Raw genomic sequence first — 26,734 nt, 5'->3', positions numbered from 1 at the left:
AGAGTTTACATCGATTTTCATCGCCCAGTTCATAGGAAATATTCTCCAGGATTCTATACAGAATAATGGGAGATCCTATGAGATCCTAGGGGGATTGTACTCATCATCTAGGGATTTTCTCTTGGATATCTCCGAGTCTGGATTCTCCCAGTGGAGTTTCCAAGTTCCTTGATTGTATCGGCAGAAGGGTGACGAATGCCGGAATGTCTACGCTGGATACCTAGATGAGAGGTATTAATCCGACAGCAGACGTAGGGTCTTCAAATCGTAGCTGATCGTCTCCTGGGAAAGTGAATGTTACTTGCGCGTCGAAGAAAATGAAGAAAGAGAAGGAATGATGTTCGGCCGAGTGTCTTTGTTCCCGTTCAAGCTGGGAGTGTGCGCACGCGTCACTCAAGACGCACCTAGCATTTTGTAGAAACCTGTTACGTATCTAAAAGTGAAGAGAATCGATTGCTCGATATATTTTCTTAACGACCAAATGTATTTTGCATTGTGGTGCTGGTGTCAATGTTATTGTAAAAGCCTGAGGAAGATTATTACGGAATAGTTTACAGCCAATCTCACGGATTTTACAACAAAACCAAAGTCTGAGGTAGTTCCTAAGGTTTCCCACGAATTGCTGATGTGACCTATTTGCTAATTCAACGAGAACAGTGACGTTTGCGATTATTTCGCAAGATTATTATTTAGCCATGTAATGCCAATGCAATTGAAGACAGGGCGTGCGCAGTAATTATTATTATTCCACAATGGATCATTTATGTTGCTTCCAACGATCAATCAAAGAATGACAATTACTACCTAATATGTATTGCATTTTGTGGACGTCATCAAACTCAATTAATATATGTATATCAGAGCTCTATATGGACATGTCATAGAATACGTAAATCAGTCTACAAATTAATCCGTATCGCATGTATAAAGGATTTGGAAATTAGTAGAGGATCCAAGGCTGATTTTCAGGATAGTGCAATTGCAGTTTAATTCGTAGACTTCGGGGTCAGTAGTGTAGTCAATAGTGAATCCATCTATCAGTTAATTACCTGTTTGCAACTAGCTGCATTATTTGCAGCAAGTTCAAGCGGAGGAGAATGGGCGGGTCGGGCCGGTCCGTGCGATGCGTGTCGCGTACTCATAGCTAAATATAGAATTAAGGAAATTTGCCAAGGACATCACTGAGGATTTATGTAATCAATGACAAAGAGTGAACATTTTCCCAGCTGAGTAGGAGTGAATTTGAGAAAATTCTATTATTCTGCTTATCGGGCTCAATTTTACTCTATTGGCAACGAGCTAAAATTATGATTTAGTTGCGTGCGTGTGTTATTTAGTCAGTAATTCAACGACACGTCATTCCGTTATTCCTAAGCAAACTGCCAATAAAAATTATAAATGCGACAATTCGACCGTAGGCATTGCATTTGTGTGGGACACGATAATCAGTCGAGTTTCCGAATCGTAAAGGTCTCGGTAAAAGAGAGACACGTTTAGAAAAATTTTATTTGTGCCATTTCCGATAGATGAGTACACAGAACTCGTGAGTTTTGAGAACTATTAATTTGGACGTGGTACGTATCCGTGTGTGCCGAAAGTTCACATCTTATTTGAAGAGGGAAGGATTCTGTGAAAGGGGCGCTCGCGCAGGGTTGGCGTATTCTCGCACAAAAGGGATTGATGGATGTTTAAGCATGATAGCCGTATAGAGTGAATAATGGGGGAGAGACGGCGGGGAAAGGGGCGTCGAGGGCCGGAGTAGATAAATTTTTCGATTTGACTGTCGACGCAGGTGTGCCAGCTGCAGAAGTCAGGATGGACGAGTACGACAGGAAGTTTGCCGAGATGCAAAAGTACATTCCCTTCTTGGAGGCGATGATCAAAAGACTCCAGAAAGTCAAAGACAGATCGCGAGAGGTGCAACTGCAGAAAATGCAGAGTCTCCACGGAATTCTTTCGAACAGTAAGAGGAAGTACGTTTTGTTTCCATCTTCCTTTATTTTATTTTATTCTTCGCCTTTTCTTGTCCCGTGCCCCAAAGACGTCCTACTACCAGAAAGTATTGTGGAACCGAGTCCGGGGATTCCCACAGCTATTCGCATCAGTCAAATGCATTCGAAATTGGCTGACTTGCGACTGTCACCTTTGCTCAAGTACCGAATTACCTTCGAATGGTGTAAGAATGTGCTTGCGCAACTGCGATTTTTCATTCGCAGTTGAAACAAGGCGATTCTTATTTATCGAGCGAATTAGACAAAGATGGTTGCGTTTGGATTTGAACGTTCGCCTTTACTTTTGCGATTCACTGCACCTGCGCACCATAGAAAAGATTTGGACGTTTCTTTGGATGCGTTTCCACGGTTCCCGAATTACTTATGGTACCTGAGGCCCAGGCGTGACGCACTATACCGAATTTTTGTAATTACAACCGCAAGTCAGCCGATTTCTCATTGCGTTTATTGATACCTAAAACGTATGCAGACATTGCGACATCCGACACTAGTAATTGCAAGCAAATACAGCGAGAGTGAATATTTTCATGATTATACTATTAATCATCAATCTCTTACGATCACTGATCAAGATTTTACCCGATACGAAAGATACACACAGCAGCACAATACTGATAGGTGGTAATTGTCATAATTACCAATTCAATATAGATCTCTTCCTAATAATGGTGCTCTGCCAAATTTACGATTTCATCGTTATCGCAATAAAGTTTGAATAATTAATATTAGTCATTTATTCCTTAGAATTATGTATAGAAATAAGATAAGGTCGCCAGTATTAATCTAGGTGAATGGAAAATAAGCAAATCATCCAAAAGCTCCAATTGATCCGTCGTTGTTAGAGTGGCATGTACTTTTATTCAAAAATCCTTATACCACTATACTATTTATACGAAGCAGCGTAAACGAGCGACGAATTCTGTACCAGGATTCGCTATTCATTTATTCAGCTGGAATTGCATTGTGCGTCAATCGACTCAAAGTATTTTCTCGTGTGGTACCTTGGATGAAAATCACAACGATTTCGCAAGCCTGCATACGATTTTTTCTTTACCTTATTTGACCTATGTTTACACTTAGAATTGCTCATTTGTATATCATGGCCCACAAACATTTGAGTTTTCTTGCTGCTAAGTGCACACCTTATTTTTTTCTACACTGCTGTACCACTTGGAGCATGCTGTCGCACCTTTGATATTTGTGTCGTTGTTCAAAGTTTCCATAATAATATATCACGAGTTACGATTGTTTAACTTTTACTTTTGTGTTTTCATCTGATTATCGTTTCGTGCTATTTCTTTTTGGCATTTTCATGAATTCTCGCATTTAATATGGAGACAGTGCGGCATATCGTACGCTTCACTAACGAAAAATTTCGTTTTAGTCAAAAGTCGTATCACTAGTCACGGTCTTTGCTGTTTTCATACTTTTATTCGATTGAAAGAGTGTTAATTGACTCAAAAAGATAAAGAGTACCGGCCATGATGTATAAACGTATAGCCTAGTGAAACGAGTAGCCCTTTTGGAAACAGAGGAGTGCTCGAATTAATCGTGTGCTATCCTTCACGCAACAGGTTGAGGATTGAGACCTTGCAGAGATGTGAAGACGTACTACAGAAACTGCACAATAAAGTAGAAAAGGTAGATATTTACGAAATTTTTGCACGAATTTAAATTGTCCCGTGAATGTCGAAATTATTCAAGTTTCGGAAGAAAGCTTTCGTTTTTACTCTCTTTGAAGATTATCGTATTGGTCTCTTTATAAAATTCAAACGTTCACTCAGCATTTTACTACGCATAAAGATTGATTTTTGAAAGTCTAACCGGAGCATATTCTACTCGGACAAATATTCTCTTCCATGTTTTTTTTTTTCTGGGTTTTATATATTTGTTTTATATTCATGTATTCGTATGTCACCTCTCCTAGACGTCACGTATATTACTCAGTTGGCATAATTATATTGGATTCTATAAAATACATCGCTTGCATAAGATATGATGCACGGCCACTATTAGCCTTCATGAGCTTGAACGACCCAAAATCTTCTTATGTTTATCCCGGGAAAAAAGAATGTTGTGTCTCTTATGTATGGAAAAAAAGAAGAGAACCTTTTAAAATATCTGACTCTATTCCTACAACGATGTAATTTTATTCTAGAATTTCGCGTAAATTAATATCGAGATTTATGATCGTATATCTCCCTATTATGTGTCTTATTCTCTTGAATGGTTACTAACAGCACTGTTAACTTTTCTGAACATATTATTTCTCATAGCACCGTCTGACATAATTACTCGCTTTTTACATGATTATCTTGTATACACTTTGTGACAATATAGTTCTACATCCTATTGAACAATTTTAAATAGGAGTATCGCCGTAATCAATTTTTCTTTCTCAAATCTTTGGTGTAGTCTGTATGGGTACATGTGTCTTTGCTCTGACTTTCTATCGTATCATGTTATTTACTTTGCTTCTTTTCCAGACTTGTAGTGCATGTTTTTTTTATTTGTATTTTAATTCTTCTAATTCTACACGAGTTTCAGGGAAACACACCTGAATTAACTATTCCGAGTAAGAAGTGTGACGTCACCACCGTGCAAGCTGCGGAGTAAGTATCGAAACTTAGTTTAATCCAACTTTACGCACACTTTACGTGATACATATTGTAGAGTGTCCCTGTATCTCAGTATAGTATGAAACTCATCGTACATATAAATGTTCATTATTATCTGCAAAGGATAATATTGTTCATTCTAAAAAAAAAAACAATTTACATTATTGATGCTGTTTAATAGTATTTTCTTTGATTTATTTATTGTTTCTTTAAATGTAATGATTATTTTTCTGTGATTTCGATTCCAGTAGTTTTCAAACGTCGCTATAGGCCGACTCCTATGATTAGTGAATTCTGGCATTCCGTTGGAAAAATGTAGATCATGAAATTTTCAGCTCTTCGGACGACGTCTGTATGAAGAAGCAACAGGAAACCGAGTGGTCAACAAAAGAAGCCATGGACGAGACTCCAGCCAGCCCAAGTCCACCGGCGAGTCCCAATCCAACGTTACGGGCGGCCCCAATTATCATTCCTACGGAGCGTAAGGAGGAGTTTTCTACAAACAAGTTGGACAGCAAGCCAGCAAGTCCTGATCAATGTGAGACAGTCTCAACCAAAGCCCCAATAATCATTCCCACAGAGCGAAAAGAAGAAACTACACTGGATCAACAACTTCATTCGAATGTAAGCTCGAGCAGCGGCCGGTCCGAGAGCAATTTTTCCGAGTGGGACATGCTAGAGGAATCGGAGAAGAACTTAAAAATTTCCAGAGGACCCTCCTGGCAGTCGAATCCAGTAACTTCACAGGATGTTGTTACGGCAGCTAAATTAGTAGGAAACAGCTTGCCGCAGAAAGTTGGTTCTGAGTGTAGGCCTCTTACGACAATTCCTGGTCGCCATATACCAACCGTGCCAGTGCCATCTCTTGGTGGGTCGCGGAGGCTTTCCTCTGTTTTAGAAAAGAACAGACTTGCGGGTTTGAGTTTAGATTTGGGTAATGAAATGAGGCTCGAGTCCCCGCCAAATCTACAGGACGCCAGGCTAAGGTCTCCTGATCCGGACTTATTTAATAAGAAAAATACATCGCCGAGACCGAAAGACGCCGTCGCCGTCACCGCCGCCGTCACCACAGCTAAGATTAGCCCCAAGCCAGTTGCGACCACTTCGCTATTAGTTTCACCTCCGCCGGTCCTCACGGAGCCACCGCTTTCCATTGAGGATTTGGCGGAACTCTTGAACGAGGAAGATGTACCAAAGAATGATGAGAAAGCAGACAATCGAAAGGAGAAAGATGAGCCACGCAAAGGTAGCGTCTGGGAAAGATTGGGCGAAGAAGTAAGTAAGATGCAGAAAGACACGACGAAGAAAGAGACGACGAAGCATCAGCAGCAACAGCAGAATGTGAACATCAATAACAAAGAAACGAGAGTTCCTAGAAGGTTTCTGTTGTCACAGGAAGACATTGACAGGGAAAGTGAGAGACGTTGGGAGGAAGTAGACAAGCATATTGTTAAGCTCACTAGCAAAAAGTATTTACCTAACAGGAGCATAACTCCGCCTTTAAGTGGAAAACTCGACAATCCAAAAGCTGGAGAACAGGAAGCAGTAACTACGAGTCAGCGTATTTCGCAAGGTACCGCTCCGTCAACGATAGTCAGTACGGATAAGGCAGCTGATCCTCGAAATCGGCCACCGTCTCCAAATTGTAGAGAACGAGAACACGAGCCACGATATGCTGACAATTATGAGAGGCACCCAAGGCAATCCAGTGTGCTGTCTCGGTTAATGGAGGACGAATTAACAAATATGGCTCAGACTAATCTGCAGGGTCATACTGAAATTCCGTCAAAGTCCGAAGAAAGGAATCCACTGTACCAAAGACGTTGTCAGTCATCAATTTCTAATGAGCCTTCATCAAGTAGAGACAACCCAGATTATTTCAATAGACAAATTGGCAATATAGCTAATAGGCCACCCGATCACCAATCACCGGCCAGAAACGATTTCTGTGGACCTCAATGGGGTCCTGGTGGTAACTTTAGTGGCAATATCAATCCTTCTCAACCACATATACCAAATCCGTATCAACGTCCTCCCAATGTTCATCCGGATATGTGGCAGATGCCAGGAGTTGCGAATCCTATGCCCATGGAACCTCATCCTATGAATGATTCACAACTTAGGCCTCAGTTTCCTCCTAATCATGTTCAAACGATTAGACCAATGATCAGTCCGACTCAGCGAACGCAAGAAATGAACTCAGGATTCAGTGGTAACGATGTGCCTAATAGTAACGTACCATTAATACAACCCTTGATGTCCCCAACAAACTTTTCGGTAGGTAATCAGTTTAGGGGTTACCAAGGAGAGAATAGACCACCATATGATGCGAACTATGAAATGCAGCAAAATTATGAGATGTCTAATTATGAAATGACGAATTATGAGATACCCAATGAATTTGGTTCACACGTTAGACCAGGGTGGGAGGCTCAGCCCAATAACAGACCAAATGAACCTATGTTTAGACGGGACAACGAGCAACCTCGTAATAGGCCCAACACAGGCTCAGATGGACCTAGACCAAGCACACCTAATCCGTACGCACGTTCTAGTACACCTTGTTCCTGGAACAGAGATCAAAATTGGTCTAGACGTGGTAGAGGGAGAGAACGTTATTACAATGACAGCAGAGCTCGAGGCGAAGGTCGAGGTGGATTTAATCGCGATTCTCGTCCAGAGTGGGAGAACCCTAATCGATTTAATAGGGATGGCAATCGCGTCTCCGAAAGAGATCCTCGTATTCGTCAGGAACATCCGCTTCAAAGTGCTGTTCCACCTAGAGATGCTAACAACTCTAGTACCGTAAGAGATCCTCGTTTAGCAAAGGACATTCAGTCCTCGACTATGAAACCTAAGGAAACAAATACCAACGATCGAGATCCCAGGAGACGTAATTCAGAATCCAAAGACAGTAGTAAACTCTTGCCAAAAACAGTTAAAGACAAGACTAAAACTCAGAAATTTTCAGAGGCGAAGAACAAAAAGGATACCGAGATGGACTCCAGGCAAACTGCTACGAACGATAAAACATCTAAAGACAAGATGTCGTCACCGTTGGAGAGTCTCTATGGGGTGATAGATACTAAGGCTAAGGCAGGGCCAGGATCTGGATTACAGAAGTTTAAGATTCCAAAGATCAAACGTCCAGATCCACCACCGGTATCCATACTCAACGAGGGTAAAGATGATATTGAAGATGAGCCCGAACAGTGGGATGATATAATCGATGAAAATACTGGAACTGATCGCAACATCGTATCTCCGAGACAAAACGGTGAAAATGACGGTACCATGAAATTTACCGGTGAAGAAAGTTCCTCGTATGAAAAGAATAAAAAAGGAGATAAAGAAAGTCTCTCACTTGATGCCAATACAAATTCAGGAAAGGAGATTTTCGATATATCTGCTAAGTCTACGAAGGGCGAAAGGGAATCGAAAGATCAGTCGGTTCTGGATTGCGATGGTAAGATTTCTGGCGAGTTATCGAAGGAATCTGGGGGATCGAAATTGAAGGAGGACGTAACGCAGGAGTGGATCGAAGCTCTCATAAGAAAATCGTTAGAGTCTGGCGAAGGTAAGAAGCTTTTGGAGCAAGCGAAGCTGTTGCACAAAATTGGTGAAGTTTTACAAACAAAGAAGTTGAGGAGGATAAAGAAAATTATTGAATCTGATTCGGACAGCAGTAGTTCAGATAAGGAGGAAGTTGAAGTGAAGAAGTCTCAACAGAAGAAGAAGAGGCGAGTTATAGTTTCAGACAGTTCAGAGGAAGAATCCTTGGCTGATAGACTTGGAATGTTGATTACACCAGAGAAAACTGATGGCGATGACAAATTGATAAAAGAGAATTCTAGTGTCAGGGATACCGCGAAGGAGGAAGATAATACCGTTGGTAAACTAAGCTCAGAGAAGTCTGAAGTCTTTGATGAAGCAACTAAACTGACGGAGTCGAAGAATCAGGGTGATACCGATTCTGTAACGAAACGACGGAAAGCTGGAAGGAGAAAAACTAAGGATGCTAAGAAACAAGATGTTGAAGAAGATGGTAGCAAGGGTACTGATAACAAGGACTCTAAAGAAGTTGAGGATAAAGAGAACTCTGCTAAACTGCCAGCGAAAGTGAAATCAAAGCGACGAAATTCTTTGGAGATGTTGCAGGAAGATATAAGGGAAATGTTTATAAGTGAGGGTGTTGTAACTGCTACGGGTCATCGAATGTGTAGATTAATTAAAGAAGGCCAGTCAAATTTGAATGCTGCTGTTGAAAATCTTCCTGGCCTTACTATAGAGTCGAAGAAATTGTCACCAGTTGGCCTCTCCGACAAGGAGGTTAAAAATGCAAAATCATCTGACAGCGAAGGATCTAAAACATTAAAGCTCAGGGGACCTAAAAGAATGGTTAAACGTGCTAATAAAACTAGATCAAAGGAATTTGTACGAAGTTCTGGGAGTGAAGAGGATCAACCATTGGCACACCGAACAGAAAATCTTTACGGATCAGAAACAATGGAGCCATCACAAAATGATCAAGTACCTTCTAGTGAGCAGAACTTGCAAACTCCTGAGAATGCAATGCAGACTGAAGGAGATGACTCTCTACGAAGGAGTAAACGAGTCCTTCGTAAGGATATCCTGAAGGAGCCTCGAGTTTTACTGGAGAAGGCTGACTTAAGTAAGTTTGATTCATCAAAAATGATGTTTGACAGTTCCTCGGATGAAAGTTTTGGTATTGATGTGTCAGAATTAGTAGCTGCCGTAGATATTTCCCTACATCCTGAGCCGCAAGATCACTCCGAAATCCCTGAAGGAGAGAATGATCCGAAAAAACGGCCACAGTCGGTTGTCAGTAAACGTAGAAAGTACGTAAGGAAGAAAAATACTATGCAAGTTGCTCCGGACAAGGCTGACGACGCTGCTTCATGTACGGACGAGGGGAGTGTTGTTTCGGATATTTCATTACCCAGCAGTACTACTACTGGTAAGAAGACACAAAAAAGTAAGGTTAATTTATTATCGGATACCAACGAGGAACTATTGAGTAATATTTTGGTAGGATTGGTCCGTCCTAAGTCAGCTGTAGAGAAAGTTTCATCTGCTGCGGATAAAGAGAGTGACCTGGAAGCTGATGAGGAACCTGACGACAGTTTATCTATTCGGGAAGCGTCTAAGAAGGCCGTTCCGAGGAAGAAGAAGAAGAAGTTAAATTGGCAAATGGGAATTCTCAAGAAAAGAAAAAAGAAAACACAGAATGTATCTTCACCAGTTCCAGAAAGTACAGAATCAGGAAGTACGGGTATGTCAACGGACCAACCTAAAGACATCGAAACATCGGAGGCCATTACTTCTGTTCCATCAGGTACTCAAGCCAAAGCAGCGGCCGATACTGTCCTCCAAAGAACAGGCACTGAAAAAGATAATCGTGCTCCAAAGGAGACTTCAGCAAGCAACGAACACTGTGAATCCACGAATACAACCGAATCACAATCTCAAATGACAGCCATCAAGCTAGATACAAATTTCAAAGTAGTTATTAAGGAATTTAAATCCGAAGAAGAGACGGCGATGGCACAAGGTGGTGCTACAGCGGCCGTAGCCGAAGAAGAAAATGTTGTAATGGACGATGAAGAAGCGGACACTAAAGAACAGGTTGTTTTGAATCCTGTTAAGAAAGAAGATTTAAGTAACGTTAAAACGGAGGATCTCATTAATTACACTTGGTCTGGCCAAGATAGATACAAGTGTCTACTTTGTTTCTTTTCCGGCAAGAACATAGTTCACCATTATAAACTGAATCATTCAAGTGCTGGAGCACTAATTTCTAGATTAATCGAGTCAGAGGCAAAACTTGCAATTGAAGAAGCACAAGAAAGGAATTTTGAAGAAAATAATGTTGGATTCATAAACAGGGAACGATGCAGATTTTATTGTAGATTTTGTCATTTTTCTACCGACGGAGCTAGCAATATCGCGATGGAGACCTTCTACGAACATTGCACAACCCACACTGGGGAGTACAGATTCCGTTGCGTGAGCTGCCCTTATCAAGCGGTCGCCAAATCATCTATGAGAACGCATTATTACAAGGTCTGTCGCAAATTGTCCCAGACGGTAGCAGTAGCTATCATAGAGGACAGCATTCCAGATGAGAACAGTATTTACGGCTACATATGCTTACGGTGCAACTTCGTGCAGTTGAAAAAAAGTAACATAGAAAAGCACATGCAGGACTGGCATAGCGCTGAGCCTGAGACAAAGTTTATCAAAATAAATATGTCCAAAGATCTAACAGAGGGCGCAAATAATGCCGAAGGAACGGAGCTCCTAGACAGCTTGAAAGACTCGAGCAAGGATTACATTGAGCCAAAGGAGATGCAAGTACCGGAGAAAACGGAAGTCAGTGCGCAGAATTCGAACGCCGAAACTCCTAGTAGTGCTGCGGCTGCGAAGTCGGTAGAAACTGGTATGCACGCCGCTAGTGAAAACTTTGAAATTACATCTAACGACGGGCCGGAATTAGACCGAACCATGAAGCAAAGTGAGGGGAGGTCGTCTGGACAGGAAAACGAAAACGAAGCTAAGGTCGGTGATGGCCAAGGAGATATAGATGGACCTACCGTTACTGGAAATCTTAGCGCTTTTGTGTGTCCACCAGAACTTGAGCACAAGGAGGTAGAGATTCAATTGGAAAGACAAAAGAAAATGCAAGAAGTCATCGAGAATATTGGTATCAAGGTAAATAAGGATGGTTCTAAGAGAGGACTTTCCATTATTGATAAGCTCAAGGATAAAATGGCGACAACGTCAACGGACAATCAACAAGTCGAGTCTTCTGCCGTAAATATACCACACGAATTAACACCAGTAATTGTGAGTACTACGTCATTATCCGTTGCTACAGATACGTGTTTAAGTGACGTGACCGATTACAGTCAAAAAGAAAAAGAATCTAACGTATCTGTAGTCGATATGGTTGATAATGTTGGGGAAAATACTGTCGAGCCAACTGTCAGCGGCACTAACTCGGAACACAAGTTTTCACAGGTACTGACAGTAGGTGATGATGATACACAAAGGAATTCGAGCGGATCCGATACTAGTGACGATGAAACATTGGGAGATTCTGTTTTGCCTTATGACTCGGATTCTAGCTCAGACCAGTCAGACAATGAACTGTCAACTGATGTAAACACGTTGCTCAAGGAAACCTCGAATATCAGCACCCCCTCCCAGGATCCTATGATGACAACTATTTATAGATTAGCAGCTCAACTTAAAGGTGGTAATTCATATCAATCGGGGAAAGAGGAGTCTGCCCACGACGAGGAATCGAATTCCGAGGGATCTTCTCCTAAGAAAGATATTCCCAATCCTCCAAATGTTATACCCTTGACAAGTATCAGACGATTTCGTGGTAGACAGAATGAGCTGCAAGAAATATCTGACGGAATGCTTGATGACACGTCCCAGTTAAAGAATTTCATTCGACTGAGGCGTCTAAGCGGAGACACGCTCTCTCAACCTATGACTCCCATGGACAACAAAGACGGTTCTTTATCAGCAGTTGCAACAGTGGATGCAAAAGCCAGTGATAACTTGAAAAGAGACATTTTGCAAACAAATACGGATGACACGTGTTCATTCCTCAGAATCGAGAATGTCGTAAGTCTTGCTCCAACAGCCAATAATGATGGAAATGAGATAATTGTGAGCGACATAAGAAAAGCAATGGAAATATCGCCAGTTAAATGTAAGTCGGTGTCACTCCTAAAGAGAACAAATCCACTAATTCTCAAACGAAATATTCGTTCAGCTATTCTCTGCCATTCACCATCAAAAGCACCAAGTTCAACAGTCACCACGATTTCACGGGACTCGGTAAAAATTATACCACTGAAAAGTTCACCGTCGACCTCAGCCATAGCTATAAGTCCACCTCAGGTATCTAGCAAGTTCAAGCCTATCGCGCCGGCACCACAAATTGCTATTCAGTTGGATCCTACAACGTTGGGATTGTCAGTACCGTTGAGTCAAACTGTTACTGCACCTGCGACTAACCCTAAGACCGTAACTGTCACCACTACTGGGACCTCGCCAAAAATCAATTGCAAAATTGTTAAGGTTATTCACTCGCCGAGCCTCCTGAAGCATATAGAGAATGGGAACCAAACTGTGGCCTTGAAACTCAAATCCACTGATGCTTATAAGTCGATGCTGGATGTAACGAAACTTCGTCATTTGTACAAGTGTATGTCCCAGGAATGCAGCTTCACCACGGACCATGTTGATCAATTTTGTCGACATTATCAAGAACACGAGATTTCTGCTGATAAAAAGCCCGGAAAAACGTCCTATGATTATCAAAATTGTGCTTACTGTTATAAAATTTTAAAAAACGTGGCGCACGTTAAACGACATGTACTGGAAAAGCACTCATTCTGCCAGTTTCAATGCAGCTACTGTTTCTACAGAGCTGCCGCTCAAAGTTATGTTGAAATTCACCAGGTAAGAATTATCAAATGTTACGTGGTTGCAGTCTAATTGAATGTTCTGACAACTCATCTCTTCATTCTATTGCAGAGTTCCTGTCACAAAAATAAACCTATTTCTGTGCTACATTGTCACAATGTTAAATCAAAACCACCTAAGGATAACATTGATCGAAGGGACTATGTAGTTCCATTCGTTTGTCAACATGGTACTTTAACAAATTACTTCTTTTTCGTACTATACTGCACATTCGTGCATTAGATGCATGAATTTTACATTACGGTTTATTGATTTTAGAATGCGGTATGACTTTCTACATTCCTGAAAATTTTGAGTCACATTTAAAAAATAGCCATGGATCCAATCTGTCTATATTTAAATGTCATCTGTGTCCAGCAACAAGTCTGAAGTCAGAACAGCTTTTCTCCGTATGTTATATATATATTTTCTTAATCTATGGATTTCTAACGTCACTGAATATAATACAAGTTATTATTTTATCTCTATTTTTCAGCACTACAAAATACATGGCGTTTATAAGTACCAGTGTTTGTACTGTATCTGTGGATCGGATACCACGGCAGAACTGCACAGTCATCTTAGTAAATTCCATTGTAACCGGATACCTGTTATTCTTGAAAGATCTTTTCCTGATCGGGTAAGATATATAAAAAAAAAAAAAAAAAAAAAAAAAAAAAAAAAAAAAAAAAAAAAAAAAAAAAAAAAAAAAAAAAAAAAAAAAACATGGCATTTCCCATATATAATATTTTTTTACTAAGGCAAAGATTTGTAGATTCAGTTAGGTACAATATTAATGTTCACTGATAACCTGTAGATATTGATTTTTGCAGTGGCTCACGGGAACAGTCGATCATCTGATATCCATAAATTTGGAAGATAATTATAGCTTTTCAAAATTGATAAAAGAGAACACTGGGCAGTCTGAGGTTCTTCAAGCATCGCAGAGCGGAATTGTGAAAACTGTCGCATTGCCATTGGATAACGTAACAAGTGTTGCTTCCTTAGAAACGCCAAAAATAGCGGGTAGTACTATTGGATTAAATCAAGCCGAAAGTAGTACCATATCAAAGATATCAAATAACTTGGCGAATAGCATTGAGAGTGCTAAGAATGTCGTCAGCAATCAAACTGATGAGAGACAACAGAATGAGAAGGAACAGGATATTGACAAGGCATCTCGGAAAAGTGATTCGGAAATTGTAAACAAAAATCCCAAGTTAATATCAGAGCCATCGTCGAAGATAGCAAAAACACTGAGTTTTAATACCGTCTCGGATGCGTTGTCCGTATTAAAAACCAAAAATACAAGTGTTTACTGCTTAATCGATAAGAATGCCGACAATACCAAAGAAGATTCGCAGCACATTCTCCAAGAACCTGAATTGCTGCTGAAATACGTCGACGAGGACATGAAGAATGCCCTAGAAAATGCGGTGGATCCTCTGGAATTTTCGGAAGGGACGAACTGCAATGACGAGTTTGTTCATATTAATATTTTGGACAATCCTGAATTTTTGAAAGGCTTGGAACGTCGTGACAGTACCCAGAATGCGAAGGAACGGAGTAAGAATGAAGATAGCGACATAGAAATTTTGGAAGATATTGTTAACACCTGTAGCAGTAAATCGAATTCAGGAACAATTACTACTGGTAGAGAAGAGAGACACGAACGTAGGCCAAGAAAGGATGTGTTGGAGCCAAAATTGGAGGATCCCCCGATTGTGTGCAGCAGTGCTGAAAACTCAAACACTTCCTATGACATGAGTATTAGTAGTCAAAGTACACCGCAAAAGTCGAACAATGAGCCTCTAACATTGGATGATATTAGAGACACTGGTTTTACCGGTAGCGATCTATACAAGTGCGGTTATGAAAATTGTCAGTTTGGAGCTGCGAATCCGGCGCTGCTGAGAACACACTTAAAAGAATGCACTTCAGCGCCTGAGAATCGAAATCTGAATTGCGTACATTGTCACAAGCATTTCCTTAAAATTGGTTTTCTGCTGGAGCATTTGAAACTTCACGGTTTGAAGCGCTTTGGTTGTGGACTCTGTAAAATGAGGTATGCGATGTCTTATCAGGCAATGGCACATATGAAAGCAAAACATAAGCATAGTAATAGTAAGGTTGTACCAGCGGATCCAAAAAATCCTTCTGTCGATGGTCTCTTCGTTATTCAACCCGTATTGAACGTAAGTCAACTGGAGATGCGGAGTTGAGTGAATTTCAATTTTTTCATGAATTAACCTGTAGTTAAAATTGTTAACAGCGCCTTAATATAGCAAAAGGTAATGGAAAGAAGCGTGCGACGACCAAACAAGCTGAGAAGGAAGTCGAGAAAAGTGTGGAAATAGAGAAGGTGTCTTTCAGTCCAGATGACATAGAATTCCTTCCTCGTCAGGCGATTTATAATCGTGAGGTGCAATGTGCCGTTTGTCCCTACACTACTAAGGTCAGGACGAACATAATCCGACACCTGCAGCTTCACGCCAAGGACGAGACTGTACCTGAATCCGGTCCTGTCAATCCTGTTCCCTGTTTGGATAAGAAGGAAAGGATGTTTGACAAGATGGTCAATCTTGCTAGTAGCTCGCATCAGAATGGACGGATGGGAGGAAAGCCAAAAGAAGCACCTAAGATTGATGAGGATGAGAGCATGCCGAAGTTTGTACCTGAGCATAAAAGGTCTATTTTTATTTTCACATTGGTGCTATATCTTACTTCAATGCTTTTATTGCGATAGTCTTTAATGATTTACAGATATGTCTGCGGTGTGGCGGAATGTAATTATTTGACTGTCGATGAAGCAATGTTACGATATCATCTTAAGGCCCTACACTCTGAGGAGCCATATTTTCGATGCCCTCATTGTCCTCCTCCTGTTCCTGGACAGGAGTCACAGAATATTGCCATTGACAAAATGGGAATACACTTGAAAATGCATGATACCAGACTCTATAAATGTTCTCACTGCAACCATCATCACTATCACAGGTGGGCATATTTCGCAAAATTAATATCAATCATTATCCATTTATTATTCGTATAAATTTATGAGTTAATGGCATTGAAGCATTTGGCAATCAAACTAACTGTTTTTGTAATGGAACGCATTTTTAAATCTGGTTATAATGTCTATAATATAATTATACAACGTGCTTGTCAAATGTTTCACCAATTGTCATTACCGCGGTAGGAACGATTCCTATGTTTTCTGATAGTAAAACCCAATTAAACAGGCACGTCGTGGAGAGGCACTTGACTGACAAGCATTCCGAGAAGAGACCATTTGTCAAGGTTATAAGAGAGTTGGAGAGCAATGAAAATTATCACTTGAACCAAGAAGAAACGACACAGGATGTTCCGGACCCAGATGGCAACAATTGGAAATGTAATATATGCGACTTTAAATGTGTTTACAAGGCGCAAATGAACACTCACGTAGCAAGGAATCACAATGAGAAAGCCCAGTTTAAATGTAATCTCTGTCCTTACAAGACAAATGCTAAAGTCAATTTCAGCCAACATGCATCTGTGAAGCATACGTGTGAACCGAAAACATGCTGTACTATGACATATCAAAGAATCAAAGGAGTTCCCAGGAAATCTACTGAGGGGACCGTCGAACAAGGTAGTCAGGACGAGCCTTTCGACACGACGCCTCTATGGAGAAGAGACATGCCGCGCGTCAGACACATTCGTGGAATACTTCTTGAGGACGAGAATGACACTTGGACGAGCGAATCTTCCTCTAAACCAGGGAAACGGAAGAGTGATGTTGATATCTCGACGAGACCTGCAAAAATAAGACCGGGTAAATCGGCATCCCTCGACGGTTCTAAACCTTCTGAGGATAAGCCGACACGCTCGGCTTCCTGTGAAAAAAGGATAACTGACACCGAAGATACTGCGAGAATCAGTAAGACGCGAAATACCGTCAAAAGCCAGATTTCAGACGAGTTTGTAAATCACGTTGAAGTTTCACCGAAAGATAATGCAAAGGTGCAGTCCAGTGTCTCCGAAGAGTTCAGTGAGCTTAGTGACTCAGACATGGGGCAATTTGGTCCATATGGAAAACCTCTCGGGAATATGTTTGTCTGTACTTTGTGTAATCAGTTCAAATCTAGATATAAACATGACATGAGGGATCATTTATTCAGAGAACTGAAATACGCCAGGTATGTACTCATTATATATTAATGTCACTAATGCCCGTTCACTGTTCAAGATTGTTCGAACAAATCATAAGTTCATCCTAGATGCGATTTTGTGTCGTTGCTATAACAACGCGATGAAAATAATATTTCTTCCCCTTTCCTTTTAATCGCTCGTGTCATGTATCATGCAATTTATCAGCTTTCCTTTATTCCAGGTGGCATTGCAAGGAATGTGGATTTTTATCCGTTAATCGGTCAATATTATTCAGACACTTTAGTAAACATCATCCTGGCGAACAACCTGCTCATGAACCGCTCACTCCTGACAACTCTATCGAAGACTGGGTAAGTACAGCTTTCCTTTAAATATTCAAGCAAGTAGGAAGCAATCTATTGGTAAGACTTCTAAGTAATGATAAATTATTGTAATTTTGGTTGTTACTTGCAATTATGTAGGTTGCTACGGTGCTAAACAGACAAAGTACTATGATGCGAGAAGCGGCAGTTAAGGAACGTAATAGTTCAAGCACTGCCAGTACATCGATCAGTGCCGCGAGCACTGCCATTATACCAAGTATCGCAAACGCAAACGCTATTACGAGTGTTACAATTACTACTGACACAATGACTACAACAAGTGTAACAGTGACTACAAGTTCTGCTAAGGTTATTAATGTCACAAGTGTTACAACAAGTGCGAACATTATTTCAAGTGGTACGAAAACTTCAAACGGATCAAAGAATGTCAGTAGTGTTATAACTAATACGAAAACAGGCAGAGTTGAGAATAATGCAGAAGGAACGTCGTCGCGACCAAATTCTTCAATGGGTCTTGGGATTGTAAGTGTAAAGAATTTGAGTGCCGCTCAGTCGACACAGAAATCAACAGAAAAAGGTTCCAAAACAGTGAACTTGGCGCAGGCCATTACCAGCTTGCGTAATAACACGATGGATTTCGATATGAATATTTATAATTACGACGATGACAGCAAAGATAACGATGATCTTGTGATAGACATCAAGGACGATAACTTAGATGATAGCGTTGAAGATAAGTCATCATCGAGACAGGAAAGCTCAGCGCCATCCAGTAAGTTTTTTTTTTCTTTTCTAATAACTGTTGTAGACAGCATGCTTCAAAAAGTTCTTTTCTTAACCATTTCAAACTCTCTTGTTTCCTTCAGCTCCGTCTAAGAACGAAGAAGAAAAAACTTTCTGTTGCAAGCACTGTAACATGAAGTTTACCAAAATGAGGGGCTTCAAGTTGCACGTGCAGGTGACGCACTTGAAGAGGTTAGGATTTCTGTGTCCTTACTGTGACCGCAGTACAAATTCTGAGCTTATGATGCGCCAACATATCCATTCTCGGCATCCTGGACAACCTGAAGAGATTAATCATAATCCTGCGGCAGGTGGCCCTGACCTGACGAATGAGTTTTGGGAGAAGGAGTATGGGCTGGTGTTCCCGAAGAAAACCGCGAAAAAGCGCAAGCGCCGAATCAGCGTTGATGAATCTGAAAGACGCGGAGAAGATCGAGAACATTCTGATACTCAAGACGTTTGTAAAGTATGCGGATTCAATGCGGTCAACTTCACAGGGCTGAAAGCGCATATGCGAATTCACGCAACCAGGAACACCCTGAAGTGTGCATATTGTACGTTTACTGCATCCGCGAAAGTGGAAGTCTGGCAACATTCAGAAATCAATCATCCGCATTTACCTGTCAAGACAGAGGATATACCGTTAGCGGGAACCTCTGCATCTTCAGGTCAGTTACAATCCCAGCCTAAGAAGACGAATATCGAAGACTACAGTGACGATATCGAAGAAGAGGAGATCATCACAGCTACGAGAGTCCAGCAGAAAGTCATGTACTGCTGCTTCTACTGCACATTACGTAGCAGCTCCTTGCAGACTGTGAAGATGCATTGGAACATGGTACATAAAGATCCAAAGCCTAATGATACATCCAAATGGAAGACCGGGCTGCCCTTCAGGTACAAGCAGATGGATGTTCCGGTGCGTCCAGCTCAGAAGATTTTCAAGTGTGCATACTGTCCTAAGACATCAACAATTAACAACATAATGCTTCATGTACGTCGTAAGCATGACAATATGCCTATAAAATTCCGTGAAGTTTCTGACCATGCGACGGAGGGTTGGGTATGTCAGTGGTGCAATGAATTCTGCGATTCTAAAAACAAAATGAAACATCATCACAATATGTTCCACTCGCATCTTCCATTACGTTTCAAGAAACACGATATGGAGGAATTGCGCAAGGGCTACAGCTGCCCTAGATGCAACTTCACTGCAGTCTCTGTGGGAGCCATGAAGAAACATGTCGCGAAGCACGTACATTCATATAAATGCAAACACTGCAACAAAACATTCAGTACCACTGGCAACGTAGTTGCTCACAGTACTGTGTCTCATGTCGGAATGGAGTTGAAAATTGAAAACGTGGTCAACTATGAGCAACTTGTTGACGAGCTCATGGAGAAGGTATTGCGACAGGACCCTGAGTCTATAGAGACGAGCACCAGTGAAACCGCTGCAATATCGCAGGAAGACAAACTATCCGAAGAGACGGAACGCTCCTCTCCAACCAAGAACAATTCGGTAGCCAAGAAATCTACGGCAAAACCTGCAGTTCGGGTGCATCCCATCCCGTGCACGATTAAATCGGTAGCGAGGAAGTCGACGAACCCATTGCCAAGATATCCACCAGGACTCAAATTCATCACGGAATTAGCGTCCCTTGAGACAGAGGATGACAGCAGCGATTCGACTGGCGCTTCGATGGATTCTTCGAAGCTGAAGCAATTTTCATATTATGGCGCCTCCACAAGTCCAGTTAACATGAGCCAGCTGAGCACTTATATGGTGGTCGGTGGGCATCGAATGAAAGTTAACTGCACCACTCTTGCACAATTGATAAACATAAATCCCAAAGTGGTAATCAAGGACCTTAAATGCGACTAAAGATTTGGCAGTTTTTAATAAGTGCAAGTAGGAGATGGACATGTGAAAATATGATCTAGTGTTATGGACGTGTCGAAGGATAATCTTAATCTCTTATGATGAGAAGTTGATGATTATTCATCCTGTGAACTTCAAACGATCAGCAGTATTTTTTTTTGTTTACTCGATTATCATTTATTATTTCAGTTTTAAACTCGATATATTCCCTTGTCACGAGTGACAGTCCTCGCGAGAGTAGAACATTATCGTTTTCGATAAACGTCGGTCGGATTTAAATGTCGAATTTTCGGTAGTCACGTCATATTTATAAATAGGGATAGCTTAGGTTTTCTATCTTGATAATTCTCATAAGCCCCCTCCCTCACCCCTCCTCCACTTTCCGGATAACGCTGTCACTCCTGTTAGTGTATCGCTACACTTTACACGTCTATATACGCATTCTAAAATAGCACCTCTTTTGCGATTAAATTAATTCTTTTGACATTTGCTCTCTCAAAATGAAAAAAGTATGGAACAGCACTTGAGTATCTATAATTCAATACAACCGATAGTCTAACCAGTCGGATAGTTCAATCAAAAGAATATTTAATGGGAATGAACAAATGTGCACATGTGTGGAATTTTCAAGAAATATTTCATAAACTATACTGGTTATGTATTTCTTAACTGACACGATTCTAATGATGACGTGTCACAAAGATCCGACATTATTTCGTTATAAGCTGTAGCAATACATTTTGAAGGCTTCTCGTTCTGCAAGCAACGTCTATACCATAATTGATTTATCATGGTCGACTTGTTGTTAATCACGAATAAGTTAGTCAGTCTTTAATTATCGACTAACATGAAATGATGAATTGTAATTTATTTGCACCGACTGAAATCAACACGTTCGGTTATAATTGCGACTACATATTTTAACGGAGAACAATTCCCAACCATTGATTCTCGTCCGGCAAAGATCAATAGGTATGCAAGTGCGATACGTGTGAAGTGTGACTCTGATATTCTGCTGTTGCTATTTTGATGAATGTGATATGTACAGTATATTACGAACAAGATGAGGCAGATATTTCTGAAAAGCATCCGAGCTCGGCCGAAGAATTATTAGGAAGTCGAAAGATGCGCCAGTAATCGTATAATTCAAAATCGTTTTGGAGGCTGAATTATCATACCATCTGTCGTTTCTGCACTTCCCGATATTCATATTTTATTTAAGTTATTGTTTTGTGAAGTGGCGCGCGAGGTTGAGTGACGGAAGTGTTTCGGTATGAAAAGACAAGACTGACGAGTGTCCTATTGTTGTAATTTAAAATTCAACATATAGTAGATCTTGGAAAACTGTATATACGCTGTATTATAAAACTTTAAATAAATATTTTTGATTTTTATAATTGTACTCCGTATTGAATTAGCGACTACAAAATACGAATCTGAGCAGAATTCGTGAAGTTTTTTATCCTGACTCACGCGTCCTAAGGGATTCTTGCCTTGCATATTAAGGGATCGTAGTTTCCTTCTGGATACGTAGGACTAGTCTATGGAAATAAGAGTGCAGGAACGTAGTTACGTATAAAATGACAGACGTGTTACAGTTCGTGTTGTTTCTGAAATAAAATTCACTCGGGACCTATTCGCGTTTTACTATGAAAGCACAAGAAAAGGAGAAAAGTTGAAGTGATCGCCGTGATCACAATTTCACCTCTGTGAGGACTTAATCGCTCAGAGAAGCTCAAAGTTTCAAGGCTGAAATACTATAGTAAAGTTTGATAATTGAAAACAATGTTATGTACAAAGTTTTGAACAATTATATTATTATAATCTTATTGTCATCTCATTTGCGGTGCGCAATACCGCTCGAGTACACATCTATAAGTAAGTATTGTACAAACAAAATACATATTTATAATAACAAGATATAAATTGACACTTATCGACTGATATTACATACATGTACACGCTTCACATTCGCACCGTTATTTAATAATTGGGGTTACTCAAGGGTTAAGTTACTCAAGCTTCTTAAGGATGACGAATACACGATATTAAATACAAAAATTACAGCTATACACGCATGCGCGTTGCCTTGATTCGCACGCAGCTCCTCAAGTCTCTCTTATTCGTTATTATCTAGCGAACACCTCATTTCTGTTCTCTGTCGTACAACTTGCACTTAATTGCTTTATTATTTCTCCCTTCCATCGGTCAAAAACCTTCACTGACATTACGGTATTCGGAAAAAGTTCATTTACATTATAACTACAACCAATGAGGCCGACTCTGTGTCTACGTCAGGCGTGCCAACACGTAAGTGACTTTCGAAAATGGCGCGCTTTGTTACGGGGACTATGTGAAAAAAAAAAATGAATGGATTCTCGCGTTACATATGAGCCTATCGAGAAGTGCCAAAGTAACGATCATTCATTGGCTAATCGCAACTCCAGGACTCTCGTTGTATTCGTCGCCCGTTTTTATCAGTTTACTTTACTCGTTTACCCCGGCCATCCTGTTCGCGCCGTTCACCTCGTGTACACCGGTTATAATGAGAAACACCCTCGTTTTGTGATATACCGACGAACGCACAGCGAATACAACTCGCGTTCCCGTGAAAACAGACATGATTATTTCTCTCGCTCTCTCTTTTTATTATTTGTGTTCGTCACGACGACTTCATTCTAGTCGAGCACCGAGAAATATCGTCGTTCGTTGCTGAGCCTGTTAGAGTCCAACGGATCAAAATCCGTTCGTCGTAACTAATCGGAGTTCACACCCGGAGTCACTGGCCCTCGCTGTCGCTGTCGCTTTTATCTATAAAAAAAAAGTTCGCGTGTCTCGTCGTTTCTCATTCAAGAGTTGAGGGTCGCTTCACCGTAAGGGTTGAATGAGCGGGACGAACCTTTCTTTCCGGGATAAGCGTGGCGCTTCAGTCTGTCGTAGAGATCATCCTTAGTGCCGTAGATGCTGGCATTGGAGCGAGCAAGACTGTTCATCTTGCCGCCATTGTGAAGACTCTCTGCAATAATTCGTAATCGATTAATAAGAAAAAGTACACTAATATAGCGTTTCTGGCATGAGGATCAGAATCACACACCCTTCATGTAGGTTTCATTGTAGAAGTTCGGCATCTCCCAACCATCCTCTTCGTCGTCATAGTAATGAGCGTAGGTACTATGATGGGAAGGTGCAATGGATTCTGCGTATGGCGTCGGCGCACCGTAGTAGAAATTTACTTGAGAACCATTTTGATCTGTTGCTGGGGTCAGCATCTTCTTTGGTTCCTTCTTGCGCGAGGATCTGAACACAGTGAACGTATGAGAATACGTGGAGCCCTACTAGATTAAGTATACTGAGAACGCAGTAGTGAAGACCTACCTGACACAAATCATCCAAACAAGGAGAACGACGATGATAATCAGGATGACACCTCCAGCAATTCCACCAGTGATGTAGAAGAACTCGGACTTTTCGGTACAGTGCTTGCCAGTGAAGCTTCCACTGCACCTGCAAGATGGCTGTCCCCTGGAGTCTTTAATGCAGACACCCTCGTTGTCGCAGTAACTCTTGCAGACGTCAATACATTCTTTTCCGGTTCCGTTATATCCTGGTTTGCACTCGCACTTGAAGTCACTGGTTTCGGGAATCAAAAGGCAGTACGCATTTGCATCGCAGTGCATCTCCTCTCCATTCATTTCGCAGGGATTGGTGCATTCGCCCTTACTTGTCTACAATAAAGAAATCGTGCCGTCTCGATAAGACATTCCCAGGATGACTGTTAAATCGTTCGTTCAGAAGAATCTACACTTACTGCAGCCGGACCCTTGGTGCTGGTGTTCGGCGGACACGGGATACAGGAAGTCTGCTGCGATTCCGATTGATACGTTCCCTTTTTACATTCCAGGCATTCGTTTAGGGTTCCATTGAGGTAAGTGCCAGGAACGCAGACGGGGAGGGAGCATTCCTCGATCGCAGCAGAACCCATGTTGGGTGTTGTCCTACCAAGAGGACAAGCCTGGCAGGAGGCCTGCACACCCTGGGTACGGTAGGTACCTCTTGGGCAGGGTTCGCATTTTCCCTCAACTGCCAATTGCTGACCGGAACCGCATTCGTCGCGACATTCCTCCCGAGACACAGCTTCCGCTGTCCTGGTGGTTTTACCCAGGCCGCACAGTTTGCAAGAGAAGCTACCTTCGCTGGGCTGGTAGAATCCGTGGCCGCAGCTGCGACAGAGGCCGTCGTCGTCGTCGTAGTACTTTCCAGCTGGACAGCGTTCCTTGCAGTCGGCAGCACTTCGTGCACCGGGTCCTATGGTGACGCTGGGTCGTCCAGCGATCACTGGGCAGGAACTGCAGCGCAGCTGACCTGACTCGCTCTGGTAAGTGCCGACCGGACAAGAGACACAGCTCTTGCTCGTCCCGTCGTAATAAGTGCCAACGGCACAGGGTACTGCAAAGCGAAGAACGTTAATCGTTAAAGAAAGATAGGAATTCGTGAATTTAACAATAAATTGTTTTTCACTAACCACAATCAGGAGCCATCACGACTTGTCCCACTGGGCATGCATAGTCGGATTCCAGGATCAGAGATGCAGGATCCGGTACAGTGTTCGGCAGGATGTCATGAACGTCGAATTGGTCCTCCTCCAGAATCAGCCTCTCCAGCAATGTCTGAACGTTGGCTCTCTCGTTCGAATTCGTGTTGACGATCGGATCGCTACAAGTATTTTCAAAATATTACTCAGAATTTCTCTGTGGGTTTAAGTTGGAGGCATGCGCGATTTCAGCGCAAATATATATACAGCGGGTTTTCAGCAATTCCACCGGACCCTCCTCAGGATGAGCTAATTACCAAATTATGTCTGTTAACGATGTAATCTTTGTTGGTATATAAGTGGTTAAACAGTTATTTAATATTTCGGATAAATGGCAGTTGATACATGGACTTAAGGTAATTATGTATCTGGACAAAATGATCACAGCATACTCATGCCTGCATGAATGATTAAAAAAAAGTACACTCTTAATTCCTATAACAATGAGACGTTGTGTCTGACTATTTTGAGTAATTAATCATGCGAGTCCGTCAATAATTAGATGAGGGAGCTACAATAGTTTTATACATATATTTCGATATCTGGTTAGAGTTAACTTCCAGACATACTGATTTCTGTGATTCCCAGGATTAGCAGTCTTTCTATATTGGCAGGTCAGTAGATACGCTGTTAGTAAGACGTGCGTGTTGAGCAATGTTATATTGTTAAATTTTGAAACATCCCGGCGCAACATGCTGTCAATGGAGAAGCCACTTTGGCCCACCGACTTTTTTCGCCACAATAAGCAGATTTTCATCTCTGGTTAGCAGGAGAATGTGATCAGAACACGTACGAACCACACGTATTCGTATTCTAATGATAACGAATGGTGATTAAGGATATGATTTGGTAATGATCTGGAGGTCGTGAGAGGTCTTACTTTATCGCCGGGAACGAAATCTCCACTTCGTAGGTATCGCTGCCTTGGCGTGCTTGTCTCGTTCTACGATGTAAAATAAGTGACACATGCTCAGTTCTCGCTACATGAGAATATACCTGGACTACTACCGATAGAGAAAGGTTCAAATTTTATAAGACGTAACGACAGATCGATCAATTAAACGGATCTGGAAGATTGAGAATCCCATGGAACGAAGTTGAGTCGCCAAGAGTCGAAATTCATTAAACGTAGAGTTACGTGTTGTATTCATAAGGCTTACGAAAAAAGAATTTTCAAGTATTTCAGATTTAATACTTACGCCTCTGCTGGTACAGCTGCAGAAATTATGTAGGTGCCGCCATCCTCGTCTTTGGTTTCCCGAGTGGTACGAACACGATGATCACATTGAACGTCAATACTTAGATCCTTGCATTCTCGTGTACCTGAAATTCGTTATTTGTACAAAGGGCTAACTATGAATATCAACGTACAAAGCAGAGTTAATAAAATTTACCTTCGAAAGAGTAAGAGCAAAAGTTCCAGTCTCTGTTTAAGGAGTTCACGGCATTGCGGACCTTCTGTTTCAGGACTCCTTGCCCAGCTTCGTTGCAGAGTACTGAAGTCGGGAAGTTCATCTTGATCTTGAAGACACGCTGAGCTGGTATAGCACCTGCGACACAGCAAAACACAGACGTTTGATGTTTGCTCAAATGGACTGTTGTAACGATTTCTCGTCCTTAATATATTATACTTGTACTAACTCGTGCAGGCGGGATAGACCAGCGGTAAGGAAGGATCGGTAGTCGGTCGCCAGAAACCCTCAGCACCACAAGTGTAGAACTTGGGAACCTCTTGTGAAAATCGTAGACCCGTGTTGCAGAATATTTCACAAACTTTGAACTGACCCCCTGAACCCCAGTCCTTGCATTGTTGCGATCCGCCTATGGGATCAGCCAGTTCCGGACAAAATTCAGCTGGAACAACA

General features: G+C 41.5%; 2 protein-coding genes across 29 annotated transcripts in view; one reads left to right on the top strand and one right to left on the bottom strand.

Moving 5' to 3' along the window:
- LOC107271692 overlaps positions 1-21,680 on the top strand; it is a 29,881-nt gene extending 8,201 nt beyond the window's left edge. For 12 of the 25 annotated variants that reach the window (XM_025088954.1, XM_025088953.1, XM_025088952.1 and 9 more), the window contains 14 exons: positions 1,793-1,973; positions 3,587-3,653; positions 4,554-4,624; positions 4,966-13,132; positions 13,208-13,325; positions 13,415-13,545; positions 13,632-13,775; positions 13,969-15,330; positions 15,408-15,823; positions 15,899-16,132; positions 16,360-17,316; positions 17,511-17,640; positions 17,752-18,385; positions 18,480-21,680. In XM_025088954.1, the coding sequence (XP_024944722.1) occupies positions 1,793-1,973; positions 3,587-3,653; positions 4,554-4,624; positions 4,966-13,132; positions 13,208-13,325; positions 13,415-13,545; positions 13,632-13,775; positions 13,969-15,330; positions 15,408-15,823; positions 15,899-16,132; positions 16,360-17,316; positions 17,511-17,640; positions 17,752-18,385; positions 18,480-20,281 (14,414 nt within the window). In that variant the 3' untranslated portion in view covers positions 20,282-21,680. Of the gene's footprint in view, positions 1-47; positions 596-1,792; positions 1,974-3,586; positions 3,654-4,553; positions 4,625-4,965; positions 13,133-13,207; positions 13,326-13,414; positions 13,546-13,631; positions 13,776-13,968; positions 15,331-15,407; positions 15,824-15,898; positions 16,133-16,359; positions 17,317-17,510; positions 17,641-17,751; positions 18,386-18,479 lie in introns of those variants that run through there. The other 13 variants (XM_025088957.1, XM_025088955.1, XM_025088964.1 and 10 more) reach the window with 11 other exon arrangements.
- A 391-nt stretch (positions 21,681-22,071) lies between these two features.
- Positions 22,072-26,734, bottom strand: part of LOC107271694 (sushi, von Willebrand factor type A, EGF and pentraxin domain-containing protein 1) — a 28,466-nt gene continuing 23,803 nt past the window's right edge. The window contains exons 27-36 of one of the 4 annotated variants that reach the window (XM_015747970.2): positions 26,511-26,723; positions 26,264-26,419; positions 26,069-26,192; positions 25,750-25,812; positions 24,801-24,991; positions 24,087-24,724; positions 23,654-24,003; positions 23,373-23,575; positions 23,178-23,294; positions 22,072-23,089 (exon numbers count right to left, since the gene is read on the bottom strand). In XM_015747970.2, the coding sequence (XP_015603456.1) occupies positions 23,058-23,089; positions 23,178-23,294; positions 23,373-23,575; positions 23,654-24,003; positions 24,087-24,724; positions 24,801-24,991; positions 25,750-25,812; positions 26,069-26,192; positions 26,264-26,419; positions 26,511-26,723 (2,087 nt within the window). In that variant the 3' untranslated portion in view covers positions 22,072-23,057. Of the gene's footprint in view, positions 23,295-23,372; positions 23,576-23,653; positions 24,004-24,086; positions 24,725-24,800; positions 24,992-25,749; positions 25,813-26,068; positions 26,193-26,263; positions 26,420-26,510; positions 26,724-26,734 lie in introns of all 4 variants that reach the window. The other 3 variants (XM_015747969.2, XM_015747973.2, XM_015747971.2) reach the window with 3 other exon arrangements.

The sequence above is a fragment of the Cephus cinctus genome, unplaced genomic scaffold (genome assembly GCF_000341935.2).
Source record: "Cephus cinctus unplaced genomic scaffold, Ccin1 Ccin1_scaffold1034, whole genome shotgun sequence".
Taxonomy (NCBI): Eukaryota; Metazoa; Arthropoda; class Insecta; order Hymenoptera; family Cephidae; genus Cephus; species Cephus cinctus.
The sequence above is the reverse complement of the archived record's forward strand: the minus strand, read 5'-3'. Positions and strand labels throughout refer to the sequence as shown.